General features: G+C 44.2%; 1 protein-coding gene across 5 annotated transcripts in view; it reads left to right on the top strand.

Annotated features, from left to right (window-relative positions):
* The window catches only part of tox2 (TOX high mobility group box family member 2), a 118226-nt gene that overhangs the window by 35447 nt on the left and 61641 nt on the right, over positions 1-21138 (top strand). For 2 of the 5 annotated variants that reach the window (XM_036531435.1, XM_036531432.1), the window contains exon 2: positions 12373-12465. The exons of the other annotated variants lie outside the window; for them this stretch is intronic. In XM_036531435.1, coding sequence (XP_036387328.1) covers positions 12373-12465 — 93 coding nt within the window. The remainder of the gene's footprint in view (positions 1-12372; positions 12466-21138) is intronic. 5 annotated transcript variants of the gene reach the window in all.

The raw sequence follows: 21138 nt of genomic DNA, 5'->3' as shown, positions 1-21138 counted from the left end.
ATTCATTTAGGAAATGCCAATACTTCACTGGCTGCCTATTTTTGTGGACTTCCATAATTTGGTTTTACACTTGGAACCCTATAGACAAAAGCTGCCATAACAGCATTGATATTATTTTTGTGGTAAATGGTTTTTCTATGAATGGGCAGCAATTGCTTGGCAAGCAAAAACCCCCCCTCCAGCCTTTGAGTGACAGATGTCCCCCTGCGAACCTTATCTGGAGGCCCTGTGTTAATTTCATTTACCCCTGCCTTCTGTGATGCTATCGCCATTACCAGCTCCAGGAAAGTGGGCTTTATTGCATCAAAAGCAGATAAATGAAAAGATGATGGGAGGGTTTCCACAGTGCCAGCGTAATCTGCCCCTGTGGCATGCCATTACCCGGCTAATAAGAGCTGTCTACAGGCCGCAGCCACCGGAGGGAGGGGCCCGTCTTTAACCGACCCTGACAGGCTCATTAGGGAGCTGGCACGGAGCTGCGCGGCTCCTGACACCCGCTCCTCATACACCCCCCCCAACCCCCCCCACCCCGAGCACCGAACAAGGCAGCCGCTGACCCCCGGCCCAGTTCCGCGTGCCCCGAAACAGGAAAAAAAAAAAATGCTAATTCGGGACAATTCCCAGATCGTAGCGGGAACGTGCGGAACGTCTCAGATCAAAGCGCCGTTTGGATCGTTGAGTCACAGCGAAGCGCGCGCACATCTTTGCCTGTTTTTTTTTTTTTTTGGTGAGGAGTGGACCGCTCTGCTGCTAGGTGTTTGAATCCAGGCGTTTCCTCACGCTTACGGACAGCTCTTACCAGCTGGGCGTGATTTGATCAGGGAAGCCAGTGTAATAGTGTGTCATGTTTAGGTACAAGCAAGTTCATTTTCGATGAGCTTGATCTTGAGGTACGCTCACAAAACGGTGATAAAAGTGGTGAAATATAGATGGGCTGTGATTCTGAGAGGAAGCTGCTTGTGCTGCTGCAGTTTGTGAGGAAGGCTTGATGGGTAGCGGTGTAGCATAGGGGTTAAGGAGCAGGACTCGTGACCAAAAGGTTGTTGGTCCAATTCCCCATGGGGGCACTGCTGCTGTACCCCTAGGCAAGGTACTTAACCTGTAATTGCACCAGTAAATATTGAGCTGTATAAATGGATAACATTGTAAAAACCTGTAGTTGATGTAAGTTGCTCTGGATAAGAGCATCTACTAAATGCCAATAATGTAATGTTGATTCTCTTTTCTTCCCGAGTACTGCAGTGAAAGCAGTCTTGTGTAGATGTACCCGGATGATTAGGTGTGAATTCACTAAAGTGTTATATCTACAGTACCTGCATATCATACTTCTTGATGTAATTATTTAATACACGGAGTACACTTCTTGCATTAAAGTAAAAGTGAACAAAACCACACATAAATGATGAGCTTTCCAACAATACAGTTTTAGCTTTTTATCTACATCAGTGCATGAAGAATGACCACAGTAGCATGCTGACGGCAGGCAGAGAAGCTTAGAACATGTTAGGAAATGTTCAATATTAATGGCATCTTTAAACGGCTGATTCCTAGGAAAGCACAACTAAAGCACAATTCCGTTTATTTATTGTCCAAACAAATCAGTCTCCTTTCCTCCTCGGGTAGATTATCATTAGTGAATCAAACACGTTTCTGGTCTCAGCAACATTGTGGTAATTAAGTGTTGTAGGTGTGAAAAGTACTGTAGTACCTTGAAGCAACCACCAGATGACAGTAACTAATTAATGAGAAGTAAGAAACACTCTCTAGAGTCTAGAGTTATTGCTGTTGCTTTGACTTTTCATCTTCATAACATGTAAAGGAGCATTTCATTTGGATAAATACGTGGGCAAGTTAAAAATAAATTAGCAATCTCGAACACCCACTTTCACTCGTACTTTGACAGCCATTTTTGGCATTTAGGTTCCTGTGGATTATTTCCGACTTTGGTTTGCATCCATAAAAGCTTTGTTGTGTTACCGCATTCTGTGTCACAGCACGCCGCTCCCAAAATGTGACCAAAAGTGACTCGAGAGCTGTTCTTATATTACTGTTGGTTCTGTCATCTCTGAGCAATGCAGCACAGACTCCAACAGGGCCTGGTACCCAACGTACCTTCCACACGGCAAACAGAGCTCGTGGCCACAGGAAACTCATACTGTGTGTTTGTAAAGATAATGTCTGCAGACTGGTGCCTTTCTGCAGGGACTCCCCCCCAACAGACACCAAAGAAAACATACCATTACCGGTCAGTTTGGCTCCGAAATCGCGCAGCAAATCTACAGGCCGCGAGTAGCAGCGCAGAAGAAAGAGCTGATTATGTGGGAGAATAACAGTGAAAGGTGGGTGGGAGAGGATATAAAATGGTAGCTTTCAGGCTTATTATCTTATCATTAGCCTGAAAGGAGGTCCCTCATTGCAAGAGGTTGGTTTAAGGTCAGATGCTGCAAATCGTTTGTCATCTTTACATTTCTTTCTAAAAAAAAAAAAACAGGCCATTGCGGATGGTGCATTCATTTCATAGCGGAGCCATTTGTGCTTTCCATTACGGGTAATGTAACAAGGTCCGCCGCCCGGCCGCCTGGGTATTGTGTTACCTGTAACGTAAGCTGTTGCATCAGCAGGGTTTGGAAGGAATTTGTCGAGGCGCGTATTATTTGCACAGAATCCCGGCTTAATGTAACGCACGTGTGCCTCCGCAGAGTGCTCCTCCGTGCTCAACAGCATGCGGCGGGGGGGGGGGGGGGGGGGGGGGCTCCGCCCGTCAGAGGAATGTGAGGCAACAGCCGCCTGGGTTTATGCCTCCCCCCGCCTCTCTGAAGGACCCCGCTCTCAGGGCTGCTTAGTGAACGCAGGGCCTCTGTTCAGTCTCAACAAAATGCATTTTCTTCCTCCTCAACTTTCAGTGATGAATTGTAACGAGTGATGGCCTGTATTTTTTTTTTTCCTCCTTCGTTTGGCCTTTTAAACAAGGTGAACTTTGTCAGTTTTGGAGATGAAACAAATAATGCTGTTTAAGCTGTGAAAGAACAGGACTTGCTTTATTTCTGTGCTCCAGGGTAAGGGGCGAAGTACACTACATGCAGACTGAATAGATACCAAGTTCCCATCTGCCGACTCAGGACACCAGCTGTATCCTGTGACCTGTGCCCTACCATAACGAAAAATAAAATTCAAATTTAAGAAAACAAACATCTGTTTATGTGAGTGTGAAGTTCGTGTGGAAAAGGTGTACATTTGAGTTTTGAATTTGAATTAGATTGGTTGTCATGTTTTGAACTTACTTGCTTTGTGTAGTCTCAGTTTCAGTTTTGCGTGAAAATACTGCCTGTGTTTTATGGCGGTGCCAGGCCCAAGATGTTGCGCAATTGAAAACATGATTCATTTTGCGGCGGTTTTAGCGGGAGGCCAATAAACACTCTCACTGGTTCCTGTTGATGTAGCTCGAAATGAGGATGTTTGCCGGGACCGAGCAATCGCAGGGCTCTCGGTTGCGTAACGCAGTTACTCACGGGGTTGGAGGGCAGCTGGCAGATTCTCTGGGCGACTGACTGAGGCTGTAAGGCCTATATTTAGAGGTGATGAATAGCTCCACCAAAGAAGATGCCTCCCAGGCAAAGCACCACAATTCACACTCAGATTATCTGCTGGTAGTAAATTAAAACCCAGAAGAGAAAAAAAAAATATCCTGGCGGGAAAAAAAAAAAAACACATTGGCAAAAGCAGTTTTCCTGAGCAAGTACAAATGTGACACCAGGTTTGGTCACCAAAGCATGCAGCAGGTGCGGAACTCTGTGGTGTACTGCTTTTTATGGCCAAGGGAGAGAGGGAGAGAGCACAGACAGAGACAGCATTGTGGAGCATGTGTCCTGTAATGGGAGCAAGCCAAGGAACTTTTCAGCCGTGAACTAAACCACAGAGCTTTCCAACAATACAGTTTTTTTTTTTTTTTTGACACCGTAAAACATAATATGAAAATGTAAAAAAAAAAAAAAAGGCACATCACAGCTCATTGTGATACATTCGCTTGTCTGCCGTTTCCAACTTTCGTCCCACACTGCTTTTTATTTAGATGTGAGTGATAAAGGACAAGCAAACTTACACGCTGAATCGCCTGGTATTGCTCCTCGTCGTTTTCCCACCGACGCTAGCCTTTTTAGCACTGCATCCTGCTAACTTGCTAATAAGTGGAAACACGCACAGCGACAGGTCTTTTGACTGGCTTTCCACAGAGACCCAACAGAGCAAACTCTTGAGCTGGTCAGCTCTATCTGGCATTTTCAGTCACACCCACGGTTGTAAGTATACAGCCCACTTTATCCTCAAGAAAGAATCTGTGGGAAAGCAGTGTTTTCATTCGTACGCTGTCAATCAAATTTTTAATGGAAATATTGCTGGTAAGCGGTGGTGCACCAGTGACAGCGATTTCGGGTCTGCGGCGTATTTGTGAATTCGCACCCCGGTTTTACCTCCCTCTCCCTCTCGCGCCCACGCCAGTGGAGTGCCGTGTAGCCGTACGGCCCAGCCTAGGTGGAGTGTTACCACGGCGGCGGTGTGGATCTCCTTACACCGGCCGATTATCCGTCAGTCCCGCTGAGAAACCCCCCATCTCCTGCTCGTTTGCACCTCTCCCCCTCACCCGCTGACGTTCCAGTCATCCGCGGTAACGATAGAGTTGTGCAGCAGGAGGCACCTGCCGCGGTAACCCCCAGAGTAGCTACAGGTGGCCAGATCGGCGCGGCGTGGCGCGGCTCACCCCCCCGGTGAACAGCGAACGCCAGCAATCAGGAGCGGCGGCGAAACCGCCCCGCGGTGTAATCTACCTAAACAGGTAGGAGGGCGCCGCGGTAACGCCGCGGCCGCGTTTGAGGCTGCCTCCCTGGTTTCCGTATCTTCCGCGTGCCATCGCCACGGAGCTAATGACTAGTTATCTCTGTGGCACAGAGCGCGAGAGTGACCTGTGAGTAAACAATTTAGCGCGCGCCGCGAGAGGCGTCTGTGAAGTCTGAAGTGTCTGTGGGGATTTGGATAGTTTTTACACATTTGCACCTCTTTGATGCCTACTGCGATAAACAGACACTTCTGCCAGAATGAAAGCTATTTGTGTTCATCACAGGGTGCGGGAAAAGTGTACATACTGGAGAAAAAGAGTCTTTTAAATAGTGCGCCAACAGGGGTAGGAAACATTATCAAACAAAGAAGCCTGAATAGTAGCGCATTGGTGCAGACGCCTTGATCGACAGTCGCCTCCAACTGTCAGCCTTTGAACAATACTTGCCACAGCAGCATGCGCCGAGAGACGGCATTGGTGGCGTGTCACTCTGTTCATCGGCAGCACAAAGAAATGTAATGTGACGAGTGCGTTAAGCAGTTCGGAGGGGACGTTTGTGCATTAGCTGAAGGTAGATGGTTGTGCTGAAACTGGATGAAGGTCAAAAGGTCAGAAAGACGTGGAATTTCAAAAAATACTTTGCTGGCTCTGTTTGAAGCCAAACAGTGTTTTCTTTTTGACTTATCATGGTGCAAGGGTCAATAAAAGTCATCGTTAGACATCACACTGTCACTCACATCTATGAACACATGTCCCTGGGTGTGACTGTGTGCCATGTGTGCTTAAGTGCATTAGTACATGTATGTGCTTGTGTGTGTGTGTGTGTGTGCTTGTATGGTTGTCACTGTCAGCAAAAGTTTGTGTACAGCTCAGTGTTAGGGCCCCATCCTCCTGCCTGTATTCATGCGCACACACACGCACACACACACACAGAGCCACTGCTCGGAGGTCTCCCTGGATCTCAGCGACTCTGAGCATCAGCCGTCGGAATGACATCCTCTCACATGGCATTCAGCTGATTCCTCTGTGTGAGCAGTGACCACACCCCGCTGTTACCTCAAAATTTTTCATACACGCTCAGATTCCAGAACATTCCTTGCTCATCCTCCAGCGAAACGACTGTAAAACTGAGCTGCTTCCACAAGAGGTACAATACAGTGTAAGACTATACAACCCTCCTCTTCCACGAGGTAAAATCAAGTGACCTTAATTGTTAGTTCCATAGAGAGGCAGAATGTGGCTTCTCAGTCCTTTGAGCACAATGGCTGCCATATAGCGGGCGTGGCCGTGTGGTACTGTCTCTATGACAAGGCAGTGACATAGAGGGAAATGTGGTGCTTTCTGAATTGTGCATTCTGCTAGGATTCACTGAAAGAACAGATGGCAGTAAGTAGATTGGGAAGAGGGAGAGGACGAGGGGGGAAGGGGGTTGTTCCTTTGTGAAGATGAAACCTGCAAATGGCAGATTATTTTAATGCATTTTTATGGAAGAGCCCGGGAAATAATCCCTAAATCACTTTGAAATGAAAGTAGTGTGTTTCTGCTTTAAGGGAAAACAGCGTTAGATCAGAATGTGCAGGAGCGGGCTGTTTAGGAATGAAATTCATCGCGCCGCAATTTGATTTCGCCGCGTTCTAACCACAGAATGATTCATCATGATTCACTGCGATTCTAGCAGCAAAAGAGCAGTCAGAAAGCAACAGTAACATTTAAAATGAAGTCTTTGATAAGGCCCGCTATTCAGCAAGGTTCCAAACAATGCCCTCGGAAAACAATGACTGAAGGCCGTATTTTACATCATAATAAGCATTCCAGAATTTTCATGAAGAACAAAGTATGTCAAAGTACTGATAAGGCCTATTATTTCTTTGGTCTGAATAGAAATATTTTGAAAAAGATAATTATACTGAGCGCTTGTCATTGTATGCATCTCAGTTGCACTCCCGTAAGGCCAGTGTTGATTCGCATGAATTTTAATCAAGTAATTCTCAGTAAGGTAAAAGTCCTTTAAATTTAGGCAGCAGTGAAGCAGAACTGAATCACTTTTTCTAGCAGACGTACCAGCCCAGCTTGCTCTTTCCGCATGCTGGCGGCAAACCCAGGTGAATTCATACGCTTTTAAACCTGCGGTCTTTGTATTGCTCTGTTAAAAGTGTTTCTGACAATCCAACATCTCTTGCTGATGTCAGCTGGAATTTCTGTGGCGTATATCCTGCAGACACCATACACTACAGACCGCATGTGCACCCTGCTCCAGTCTACTGCAGTTCAGCTCCTCTCCAGCAAAAGTGATTTAACCACGTGCAGATGAAGCAAGGACATTGTATGTGGAGAGCACCAATGTTTCATGATACTTGTGTTACAGGCAGGCCCATACACACACAAACACACACACGCTCTCTCGCTGACACACATGTGCACTAGCACAAACTGTCTCAGGCCACCACAGACACACACACACACACACACATACATACATACACATACACATGTGCATGCACACACACACACACACACACATACACATACTCATGCACGCACACACACACATACACAGACGTGATCACACCTTTGTGCTCAAGCACAAACTCTCAGGCAACCACAGACACACACACACACACACACACACACACACACTCACACAATCGGTCACTTCAATCACAAAGACTGCTGATCTCTGCAGCTGAATTCAAAACAGCCATCATGAGGTTTCTCAATCAGAATGCCTTGTTCTAGCAGACAAAACGTGCTTGTTCCAGAAAAGAATTTCACCGTCATTCATACCAATCAAGATAAGCAATGTGTAATTCACGAGAAAAAGGTTTAAGAGCCAGGTGGGTCGGAATAAACTGGGAATCATCAAACTCCATTACTGAGCGTCCTTGCATTGTAAAAAGAGAATGTATCAGATTCCTGAACTGCTGAAGTCAATCTCCTGTCTCGTAAAGTTGCCCAGTCTATGAGTTACAGATGGTAAAATGCTCCCAGCAGGTTTGCTCATGATTAATGATGACTTCATATAAATCTATACTTTTCTCTGTGAATCATATCAGGAACAGTGCATAGCCACAACTTCAACCTGCATTTTCTTTAAACAATTTTGTTCTTTGATCCCTATTTAGAATACATGGAGGACATTTCCTGCATCTGGAAACCATTAAATGATGGTAGAAGATTACTCTCACATGTATTTTTTTTCCTGTCTTCTGGTATAACCCTGAAAGGACTCATTTTTAAGCAAGCTCTCGGGTTCCCTCTACGCCAGGTTTATCTCTGTCCGACTTCCTTACGTTGATGTATTTGAATCTAAGCGTTTTGCCCTCCGCGAGGTGGAGTCAGTTCCCATTGGAGCCTGCACTCAGTGTGTTTGTGTGGGTTGCCTGGAGTCAAGTGCCGTCTCTCTATGTGGTGAACTCTTATGAGCAATCAGTACCCGTGGATACAGAAAAAAAAAAAGAGTTCCCCTCTCTGAACGAGCGAGTGGGGCTAGATTACAGGTGTCATCAGCCCATTCACTGAGTGACAATCCCTTGGCGCCCCAGGTGATCTTAATTATCAATTCTCCCGCGATCGCTTCAAATTGAATTTCCCTAATTTGCGTAATGACACCCCGGAGGGCTTCGGGCCGATCCGCGGCGAGGTACGGTGTACCGATCCATTTCGCAGAGTGACCGAGAGAAAGACATCACCAGGAAAATAACTGTTTCAAGATTTATTTAAAGTACGGGGTTTATCTCGGATCACACCACAAATGGCCATATTCATTCATTTAAAAAAAACTGAGTATGAAAAGCCATAATCAAATCGTTATTAAATGTCAGGACAAATTGGAGTAGGGTGCTTTTTTTTAGATCTCAAACACGTCTAAAAAGCTTTTTTCATATTTAAAATGGAAAGTATAATTGAAATGTGTGTAGCAAAGTATTTCATGTTGATAATTCATAGGGCTCCAATGATCGCTGAGACTTAAAAATATTGCTGGAGGCACTTCATTAAAAGTAAATAATTTAGTAGTCATAAGCATGAGTGCATTAGCACTAAGGTGAAAGAGCTGTTATTATTTTATAAAGCTTGTGAATCGTACTGTGGGGGTTTTCATCTGTAGGAAATGGAAAAAAAGGTGTAGTCCCACAACAATAATGATTAGAATTTCGAATCAGCTGTAATAACTCTCAGTCACTGAGCAGCGCGACTGGTGTAAATTGCTCTTTGAGTAAACCATTTTTCTCATAATTTACTTAAGACGTTTCTTTTTTTTTCTAATGTCAAAATGGCATGTGTTCACTCTAAGGAAAGGCATCATAACTTCAGTGTTGGAGCCATCCCCACCTCCCCCTCCCGTCCCCTCCCCACCCCACCCTACTCCAGTGCACCCATGTCTGCTAGTGTTTATGCTAACTGAAATGGCTATCCCCAAGAGTAATGAGCTGTTAATGTATCATTAATCTGAATTTCCCTTTTCCACTGATCTTCCCTCTAAAGCTACATAGAGATGTGTGTGTGTGTGTGTGTGTGTTGAGGAATTCATATTCATAGCCAGCTCACAGACAATGCGACGCAATGAATGCGTTTGTTTCAGGATGGGCTACATGGCAGTTCCTTTGTATAGGGGGTTATGCACAGCTCTCTATAGGATTTGATAGTTCGGAGAACTCTGCTCTGAAACACATGCACTTTCACTGTGCACTCCCCTGCAGAAGTATTTGCCATTCAGCTTAGGTTATTAATGACATATCTGCAAATGAAACAAAGGGCTACGTCTATTGAGTGCTGTAGACATGTAGACATGGTTGAGGCCACGTCGCATATTATTACATTATGTTATTACATGTTATCCACTTATACAGCTGGATTTTTACTGAGCCAGATCTGGGTGAAGTACCTTGCCTAAGGGAACAGCAGCAGCAGTGCCCCAATGGGGAATCAAACCAGCAACCTCTCAGTTACAAGCCCCATTCCTCGCCCCTATGCCACACTGTAGCCCAACAATATAAGCAGGCTTCAGTCAACCCCTTAAAGAGAACAAACCATTCTGATGCAGCCGAAGAGGAAAGCTACACTAGCCACACAGCTGGTGGTAAACGAACGGCCATCTCCCCCCGGCTGCCAGTGTCCCCAGGAGAGGATAGCGGGCAGATCCATCAGCTCCATGCCGGCGTTAACCGTACAGGACTCCTGAGTGTAGCCTCATACAAAACCTGTTTGCATTACCTATGCTGGGCTAATTTATCACGGCCCTCCTAAGGCATCCATGGTAACAGTCGCAGTCAGGAGACTGTTCAGCCCTCAGCCCTCACCTCTTTAGCTCCCCACCCCCCACCCTCGTACCATCTTGTGTCTGCTCATTATGACAGTGCAGCACTGGGAGTCTGAAATGGAGTCTGTGGGACCCAGCGTAGGACCTTCCCCTGGGAGAACCTGCTAGTCCTTATTTGAACTGCGGAATGGGAGCAATGAATATAAGCCAGGGGTTTTTTTTTACCGAAGAGTGAAATGCCTAATCCTCCTTATTTACAAATACTTCTCTCTCTCTCTGTCCAATATGTGTATGCGTATGTATGTATGTATTTTATATGTATATATACGTATATATAGAAAGAGAGAGAAAGATGATAGAGTTATTATTGTATGAATTTAAAAATGGATCACAAATACACACATGCGGTCTATTGTATGTGTAGTGCATGTTGCAGTCAGACAGAAGATGCGAGTAGCATCTTCTGTGTAGTTTTCAAATATTTTCAACTGTTTAAAAGGATTTAATTTCAAAACTTAACAGAAATGCAACATGCAAATCACTGAAAACTGAAAAATCACTGAAAAACAGCAGTCCCTTAGTTTGGATTGTCACCTGCTCACCTGAGCGTTTTTTTTTTTTTTTTTTTTATATAAGTAACGGTTCCCGTGAACGCTGACAGACCCTTGGGTGTGCGCCCTGGTGTTGCTTTTTCACTTTTTTTTGGCTGATCTCAGGTCAGCGGGGTGTGGCAGGCGGGTTGGCAGAAGCGTTTCCAGGGGCGGCGATCCAAACGTGTTCGGTGCATTTACTGAGTGCCACACTGCCACAGGCATGTGACTGACAGGAACACGGCGACGGCGGGGCGAGAGAGCTCTGATTGGCCGGGGCTCGTTTTTTCCTCACCCCGCTGTTAAACTTGTCTCGCTGCACCGCAATCTGGAGCGGAGCCTCTCTCTCTCTCAGCGTGCGTGCGCTTGGCCGTGGCGCGTGAGATTTTTGCAGCGTGCGCTCGACGCTCCACGCTGCTCCGTTTTGTTTTCGCCTGCTGTCGCAGCCTAACCCCACGGCAGAGAGGCTCTCGGCGCATCTACCAATCAGGGCCCAGGGCGTAAAATGTAGGCCGAGCCCGCACCTCTCGCAGCTTGGCGGTCAAAAGGTTTTGGGTGTTCCAATGTTGCCATGTTCTAGTAAAGAATCCTGCTGCTGTTTCCTTCATGGTTGGTTTAAACTTAATGCTGCTACAAAAAATTTTTTTTTTGTTTTGTTTACCCAGTTTCGTCAGCTGTTTGGCTACCATGGGTACTGGCAGTGCTGCAGATTGCATTCAGTGTGCACTGTCTGTAAACTTGCGAGACGTATTTAAAATGTTGCTACTTTTCTGTACTTGCACAGCTTTCTGAGTTGAAATACATGACAGTGTGGAGAAACTGAGACGATGTTACACTTTCTTAAGATGGTTACACAGAGCGTATTGTGGTTAGATTGACTCACGGCCACGTCAGGGCGAAAGCCATCGTTTTTCCTTTCACTGTCTGTCAGTCAGGATGAACCCATAATGCCGATCAGGTTACAGGTTGCTAACCTCTCTGCTCTGTAGGATGTCTTCTTTAACCCGAGAGTCAACTCCGAGGTGCTTCGAGCAGCACTTGAGCCAGGACAGGGCCTAATAAGAGGTGTGGTGTGTAAAGGGGGAAATATTTGAGAAAGCTAGAGGCGAAACCTGTCAGCAAATGACAGGCTAACTCGTCAGCTGTAGCGTCCCGGTCACTGAGCCACGCTCTTGCTGGCACGGGATCGCTGTGAATCATTACAGCTTGTGTCACTCGTGTTGCTGGGTGTTTTTTTTTTTTTTTTCCACCGGCCACACCACTAAGACTTCGGCAGCTTGTGTTTTCCCCAAACAAGTGTGGCGAATTGGAGGCCTGGCCGTGAGCGTGGCGCAAAGCGTGGCACAGAGCATGGCCAGGCGTGGTGTGGTGGGGAAACATCGCACCCTGGGGGTCTGACACCGTTCCCACGCTCCCCAATACAGGGTTTCGGGGCACCTCCACTCTCCGGTCCCTCCAGATCCGCTCCGATCACCAACGGTCTTTTAAGTCTCTCCTGACCTGCCCCTGCTGTGAGCCGGCGACTGCATTAATTCGGGGGGGTGACGGGGGTGACTGGGGTGACAGCCCCCCCACCCCCGGTTGCCTCGCGAGAGGGGTGGGAAGGATAGGAGTTGCGAGAAGTTGCTTGATGCGATTAAGACTGAAGCCCCCCCCCTTCCCCCTCTTTTCTCTCCCCTCTCTCTCTCTCTTCACAGAGCAGATACAGCACAGGCGAGCGCGGGGTTAGGCTCTACAGCACACTGCCAATGTGCCCCAACCCCGGCGGGAAAAGACTGCCCTCTGCTGGGGTGAGAAATAGCTCAGTACCCCCCCCCCCACTCCCCCCAACTCTTCACACCCATCAGGAGCTAGCACTGTGCCCGACCCCAGGGCTCCGCCGGGGGTGACCTGGCCAGCAGCCCCCTAGGACTAGCCCATCCCAAACACGCCCACTGATAAACGATAGGTCTCCCTTTGGAGAGCTTATTCTAGATCGCTGTCGCCTCAGAAACAAAACCCTCGAGGCTGAAAAGACACACGAAAAGAGCAGAAAAGAAGCACCAGAGTTGTGAGATGTTGTGTCATTGTCCTTAGCCACATAAACCAACACCACTCACATCACATAGCCTCTGGGAATACCTCTCTCTTCTCAATGGTTGCTTGCTGCTTTTCTTATCACTAATATCTCTATTTTTAACTCAGCTGTCAGCTGATTTCTGATTGTTGAAACTAATTCTTAAGGTAAGCTTAGCTTATTCATTACTTTATTCTTTTTGCTTTATTCAGAGGTGGGAGTTACACCTCATTACACTACACATATAAAGAGATCAATATGGTTGCCTTTCATTTCCATATTTGAATCGACCTCAACCTCATCTTCTGTATATTTGACAGTCTGACATGTGACCATTCCATCAGTTTTGGAATTGAGCAGTGGCAATCACAGGTGTAACTTGCATCTGTGAGACCATCGCTAATGTGTTTTCCGAGACCTAACAGTATTAACGGTTTTCTCGAAGAGCAAATTCATGTGACCACCACTCAGGTATTGGTAATTTGGGAGTGAGGAGGAGGAACTGATAAAAAAATCCACTCATCTACTTGGTTCCTGCTGGGAACAGGCTTTAGACTAGCTTGCCAATTAATGTCCCATTCATTCTTTGCTAAATGTCCCCTTTATCAACTTTTTGAAGGACGTCCCTTGATATATTTCAAACCTGCAAATAAACGATAGCGCCAGGCAAATAATCCGTCAAACTGGAAAGCACCTATGTATACAGCAAAATGTAGATAGAGCATCGGCTCTAAATTATGTATGCATAGAACTAATAATTTATATATTTTGACATGCTGAAAAATAAATAGAAGCCCACACACTGTTTACTGTGCACTGGAATGTTATCGTTTCGTTTTGGATTGAAGTATTGACTTTTTTATGAGGTGAAAATAAAAGCACTTCTTTGGGAGCAAACAGTGTTAGCTCCTGTTTCATTTGTTGATGATTGCCTCTCAGTCTAGTACCAGAACACTCCCTGTGAACGTGCATATATTTTCTCCTTGCCTGAAATATTTTGACACACACAAACATATTCTCTCTATTTTGGATTGCAAATATTACAGCATAGCGATAGATTTTACTTTAGTTTGCAGTTCAGCGCATGTCCTTAGCCCTTCCCTGCATGGTACATTATAAATCCCCTTTCAGTTACTTGTAAGATTCAGCTCCAGACAATGTGAAAGTGGTGATTTTTGTGTGTGTTATAAGGTTTTTTGTGTTTGTTGCCTGCTAATCACAACTTTATTTGCACTGATTGCAAGACTCCCTATAATGCAACATTAGGCAAACTAAACAAGGACATGCAGATGTTAATATTGGAGAAAAGTTTTGTTCTTTTCTAGTGGAGTCTATCTTTTCTACACTATGAGAAGTGTTTACGGTATCTGAGATGTGAAAAAGACACACACAGCCAAGGCTCACAGCAGGGCGACAGTGTTTGTGGAGCACAACCGAGAACTTAATGACTGATCAGCAGAGTAACTTGCAGTGTAACTCTTTGTGTGACACCAACACATTGGTGGTAGGTTTGCCTTTATCACCTCTCCTTCACACCGCGCATATGCGTAGCGGGTCTCAGCTACATCTTCTGACAGGTTCGCACAACATAATAAATACATTGCTTCTGTGTGCATTTGCACATTTTTCAATGTGTTTATTTATTTATTCATGTATTTATTCATGTATTTATTTATGTGTTTGCTTGCAGAAATGTGAGGGCAAGAGGAACTACAAAAATTAATTTAATTTTTGAAGTCTCTCCGTCTTGAGTTCTGAAGCCCAATCACATGCGAGCGGTTTCTGAATTATCTCTCAGCACTCAGCCTCCAGTTCCAATCTGAATAGTGCAACGCTGTTGGCAGGCTCCTTTTTTAATTACAATAGAGATTGCATTGATATTTCAGACCACATGTCCCAAATCATTTATCAAGTGCAGAGCTGCTAACAAAGCACTTCCACAAAACCCAGCCGGTTCCAGAGCCAAGAATCATCTGTTATCTAAACCCAATATTGCAAATGCTTTCCTGTGGTGGTTGTCCATTCAGATCATGAGAATAAGCTGATTGGCAAGATCTCATGGTAGTACATATATAGTTCAACCATGTTTACTTACTGCTATCTGCCATATAAATGATAATGAGATATACACAGACACACACAAGGAAACATGAAAACAGTTTACCAAGATCAAATACATATGACCAGTCATACGTCCAGTACATGGCATGTACTATTTGAGCAAGCACATATATACATGCTCATATTGCCCCCCCCCCACCCAACACACACACATACACAGTATACAGTATAGTATGTTTCTCTGCTATGCTCTATTCTATGTTGTTTTCCATGAAAACAAGGAAAAGGAAAAGGACACAGAGAATAAATATTGACATGAGCAGCTCTATGCTTAGATATACCAGAGACCAGCTATTAATAATCCTCCTAAAAGCTTTTCTCCATACTGTAGTCCGTTAAACCGTTTCATCATTTTATTTTTATTGCTCTTATCTACCCTCATGTCCTATTAGCATTATACAGTGCAGGTTGTTTTACAATTCACATACTGGAAGCAGAAAGGAAGCTTCACCAAAACCCAACAAAAATAAACAAACACAAAAATGACAGGCCTGGTTCTCCCACTGTAATGATTTAGAGTTGACACTGTCAGGGTAACCGAACTTCATTGTGTGAGCGGTTTTTTTTTTTTTTTTTGGTAACTCTTTGAAGAAATGCAACAGAACTGTAGATGCATTACGATAACCAATTATATGCTAAAGGAAACCAGAACTTTTTCCATTGCCGTTATCAGATGTTGTGGTGAGCAGAGACAAAGCACAGTAACTTGCAGTCCCGATATATTCATCCTGTGCTTTATCGCTCCATTGCTGTTTACAGTGTTCAGTTAAAAGTGGGTTCTTCGCTGCATCCGTTCCCCTGCCAGAGTAACCTCACTCTCGTTGTGCACCATTTCGTTTTTTTTTCCACAACTTTTGCGAAGGTGTTCACCATTACCTTTTTTTTTTTTTTTTTTTTTTTTAAATCAAATGCGGTTTTTTTATGTTGTTTTTGTTTTGGAGACCTCAGTTCCTTCTGCAGTATCTTTGCCATCAGTGCTCCACTGTTTAACGTTACCGATAAGGCTAAGTGGCTGTCAGGGGGAGATGGACAAGGATGTGCATACTGTTTGTTGACACCCACCTAGATAGGCGTTGGGACGGTGGCGGGAACATGTCTCCTGACTCTGATTAAAAGATTGGCTCTTATACAGTATGGTGAGTTTGTGGCACAGTGACCTCATGTGGGTGTCGGTCTGGTGTACTGCATTAATCAGGTTACTGAGGAGGTAGCATTCCCCTACTGTACGGCATGTCAATATTCAGATTCCACACACTTGAGAGCAGTTATGATATTTGATTACCAATTGACCTTGGAGTCATTATTTATTCATTATTATATATAGCCCATTGACTGTGTTGACAATATTTGCTGAATTGTATTGTTTAAAGAAAACACTTCACTGATTTTTTTTTTTCTTCTTTGGTATTTAACATTATTTAATCCCTGTGCTTTGTTTCATGCTGGCCTCTACCATGGTCTGTGTGTGTGTGTGTGTGTGTGTGTGTGTGTGTGTGTGTGTGTGTGTGTGTGTGTGTGTGTGTGTGTGTGTGTGTGTTTGTGTGTCTGTGTGTGTGTGTTTGTACCCATTCTTGCTTGTTTGTTTGTTTGCAGGTATTATCTGGTAAAAAAAAAAGCCCTCCCAGAGCAAGATGCTGTCATACTTTCAACTATTTTGATGTGTGAGTCGTGAATGGAAATAACCATTACACGTGTTCAGATTTACAAACCTTTGCATTTCCTGCTGTGGAAACAAGGGCTGCATTCAGTGTTAGGATGTCCCTCTTCCAGCCTTGTTTGCAGTTTTAATTAGTCATTATGTTCAGTTACTTTCCCTTGCAAAATGCTAATAAATGAACATATTAAATATGTATTATGGTGCTTTATTTTTAAATCCTCTGACTCTCAAACCTTGTTAGGAGACTCCAGGTGGTGGAAACATCTCTCTGGAGTTTGTAAAACTTTGTAAGCTCCTCACAGAAGCCAGACTCAATTAAATCCTCCCTGTTGGGGATTGTCTGATAAGTTTCGCCGCTCCACTTCATGTTATTGAGACTTGCACTCTAACAGCTGTGTGCGAAATAGCTGGCATCCTCTTCTGACTGCATCAACAATGTAAAGGGAAATGAGGAAAAGCAGACAGCTAAGGCTTTTAGGTTTACACAAGTAATAGTGCTATCAATCAAGTGTATTTTCAACCACAGAACAAAACATCATTTTGAGTAAAAACACCTTTCTCCCAATTAGAATTTGTAGACAGCTGGTCACCTTGTGAGCTAGAATCTTGAATCGTTCGCTGTGCTGCTGTGAGCTGGTTGGCTTTCTGTGTGTGTTTTTTTCCCCCATTGTTTACTGGGTGAGTGAGGTTGTGGGAAGAATGCTGCATATTTATCATGCTGCATTCTAACAGAACTTTGACATAAAGATAAAAAAAAACAGAATAGGAATAGCACTCTTATTAGTTTGTCTGAAAACAATGAAACTCACCGGAGCCCTGCTAACACCGTGCATAGCTGACAAGGTACTGACCATTCAGGTGGTGAATGTGGCCAGCATCCCTTATCTAACGGCAACAGAGCCCTGTTCTGTTATAGCCACAGGCAGCGTTTTTTTTTTTTTTTCTTCTTCTTCTTCTTTTTTTTATGGGACTGTGTGCTGTATGCTTTGACACAATAAAACATTGGAAGCAGTCAGCAACATTGCCATTGTTTGCTCTGGGCGTGTTGACATCAGAACTGCCATTCGTTAGTCACACTTCTTTTTTGCTCCTATCTCTGAAATGCAACTCTGAAAGGCTCAGTGCTTTTTCGCCGGGAATGACAGGTTCTGCTTTTTCAGGATGCAGGGAGAGGTTTTGATTGTTTCAGGTTGGAGTTAGACCCATGCACAGTTAATTACAGGGAAACCGAGAGCTGGGGTGGACTAAAACTGCCATCTATTTGTGCGATATAAATATTGCATGAGCCTCATTCTGTACCAAGTGCCTATTAATTCAACCCCGTAAGAATATTTCTAGAGGGTTACTGTACTGGTAGGAGCTTTTAAAAAGTTGCAAGGAATTCATTTCACCTAGATATATTCTCTTACGTAAACTGACAAGACTCTCCATCAGTCAGATTCTTTTTTATCTTGGCAATGTTCTTGCACTCACAGTGTACTGGCACTGATAAACTAAAGCTATCTTAAATTATTGAAACCAAAAAAGGAAAGCCAGTGAAGAACAAAACAAGGTCAAGAGTAAGAGCTGGAATCAATCCTGTTTATAAGCATATTGGATGTTACAGTCCACACTACATAAATTTAAAAAAAAAATACAAATTTTGGCAGAAATATATTACAGAGAAATTGCTGTATGAGTTATCCTTTGAGGTTTTTGTCTAACTTCAACCACATCTCTAGGTTAGTATTTTCACTGAACTGAGCTAATTTTGGGTACCAGTACTGCACCTATTGGCATTTAGCAGATGCTTTTACAATTTTTACATGTAATCCATTGCATACCCCGCACCTGTATTAACATTTCTATTTCATTTCAACTGTGTTTGAAAATGCACCCCTAGGGAAAGGGTTTCCTTGGACACGCCCAGCTCAGACTAAGCCTTTAAAAGACAGATGTGTTCAGGCACAGCCAATCAGACGCCTTCCCCAGATTCAACCTACAGTGCTAGACCAATCACGTGCACTTGTCAATGTAAAGCAGGGATACAGTATAATGCAGTCATTCCACTGCATGCAAGGACCCCTTGGCCTTCTTGAGGATGTGACCCTTGAAAGCACAATATTATATCTAGCCATTTCAATGAGTCATAAAGATTAGCTATTAATGGCGGTAAAACGAGCCTTCTCTCCGAGCAGCAGCTTAGATTTCCTCAGGATCGATAGGCAGAGGAACGTGCGCCTCGGTCTGGCTTGATCCATGTTTTGCTTTGGCTGTATTTGTTATGCATTGTTTTTACGATGAGGTTAAAATGACACAGAAGAAAGAAATGCTATCACCGCACAGAGTGGCAGGGCAAACCCACTGCCTCATGTGTGATTGTGCTGAATTCGTGTTTGCGTGATTTGCATATTAGCAGGGGTGTACAATTGGGGGGGGGGGGGGGGGGGGCACTCAAGTTGACTCAGAGCGAGTGTTGCTAATGAGAATCATTAGAAAATTAAGGGGAACACAAATCTGCCCAGTAGGGAGCTTTCCCTTTGGGCTGTGCGGCATTCACATTGATGCTTGCAGCCTTGCCAGCAGCCTGAGCTCCAGAAGCAGAGCTGGACCAGTGTCTTACAAGTCCACAATGACCCCGTCCGCATGGCATGGAATTTAAAGAGCTCCGACTGAAATCCAACAGTAATATCATTGTGCGCACCTACGAAAATGCAGCGTCCGTACAAAGCTGTCTTGTTTTTTTTCCTTTAAACAAAGCTCTACTTTCTTTTAAAATAAGGCCAGGGAATGTGCAAGTACAGATCAAAAACCTGGAGAGAGAGAGAGACTTAGTGCCCCCTTCATACGCTCTTAATGCGGTTGGCTTTCTCTGAAATCCACTAATGAAAAGCCAGCTCAGGAAAGAGGCTCTCAGAAACCTGCCATCTATCTATTAGTGCACTGTAAATATTACATGAGCTCCCACATTCGCTCTGTTGTTAGTATTACTTCCACTGTGTGGGTATATTATTTTAGAGCAGGGTTTTGTTTGTCGCGAGGCATGACCTAGTTCCAAGGCAGCTCCTTCCATTCACAGCGATCTGCGAAAATCTCTCCCAACTGCTGTCCCCGCTGGTCAATTACAATGCAAAGCAATCCAAATGGAGATGTTTGCAGAAAACAACATGTGTGTAATTAAGGCTTAATGAGCCCTTGTCTGTGCGGAATGTGCAATTAGATTTGTAATAGAAAACTGCTGCCTGAATGCCAGGCATGGGTAGAAAGTGGCTGGAAGATAATTTTTTTTTTGGGTTTTTTTTCCAGTGGACACAGAATAATGGCCATGTTGACAGCGTGCAGTCGAGGATAAACTCCCATTTAAATGGAAGCCTCGGCAAGGCCAGAGATGTACAGGTTTTAGATGTGATGTATAAAGTTCCATGTAGGTGCATCTAAAATGATGTGCAAATTGACAAATCAGTGTTTTGGACCGAACAGCTGAACTGTTAGAGATGACTCCCTTTTTTCTGGACACAATGGGTTATTGGAAACCCTGTCACAAACTGGGTCATCACGAATGAAATCCTTTTTTCCCACATATGCAAAGCTACAAGCATGGTTTCTGAGCATGGGGTAGAAATCTAATTTTTCACAAAAATTGTGAGATAAATATCTGATGTGAGTTGAAGATATGAGATAAGATATAAGATGAACTATAAGATATGAATGCTGTATAAATATTTCTGTACTTGTATATACTCACCTCACATATAAAATGTGATGTAAATATTCAGTGCCGTGACACATGCTGTGTGACAGGTGAGGAATGACAGGAGGTCTTCAGGCCAACATTTGACAGGACAGGTGAAGCAGCACACAGACGCTCAACAGGTAAAATAAATAAACCCTCTTCAGCTCCCCGTCACGGGATCACTGAATGAAAATAACAAACTAAAATAATAAAGACAACGCAAGAAAAACAAACATCCCTGACGGAGCGAGACAAATCCTAATTGCCTTACAGAATATACTTTGCTGTTTCCATGCCTTTCTTAAGAGTCCCCAGCCACTCTCATTTGCAAATGCACATTTTGGGTCATAAGATAATTAATAGCAGTCTTTTTATGAATGGCGTAAGCTTGGATTGTTGTAAATTGTGGCATGTGGCATATAGCAGGACCTGCCTGTATTGGTGGAGGCTTACAGGGGGCCAACAGAAGTTTTTCCTTTCTGAAAGTATTTCTTTTCTTTCCATTGATTACTGCTTTGAAAAGCAGAAAGGCATATACTTTGCACGGGTGTATATGATTGATATCAATGCTGTCATGGACATTTTATGTTTGAGGCCAACAATTCAATACCGCTAGTTACAGCATGATATTAATTTGAAAACTAAACTGAGTGAAATTATTTGGTTGGACATACCATGTAGATGACCCTAACAAGGGTCCCTACAGACACTTTCCCTGTGTTCAAGTTTTTCAGAGAGCCAATCCAGGGTTCCATTCATTGTCATTTTGTGCCAGACCTTTTTGCTCTTTGGCTGAATCAGGTCCCGAGGAGAGCGATTTCCTCGATCATGACCAAACAGCGAATGTCTCTTGAGCTTTGATGCTTTTCCTCATTTCACGCATGAACCATCCTCCTCACACTGCTAATGTTTCTAGA

This window comes from Megalops cyprinoides, chromosome 6 (assembly GCF_013368585.1).
Source record: "Megalops cyprinoides isolate fMegCyp1 chromosome 6, fMegCyp1.pri, whole genome shotgun sequence".
NCBI lineage: Eukaryota > Metazoa > Chordata > Actinopteri > Elopiformes > Megalopidae > Megalops > Megalops cyprinoides.
Note: the sequence above shows the minus strand (reverse complement) of the source record. Positions and strands in the feature narration are given on the sequence as shown.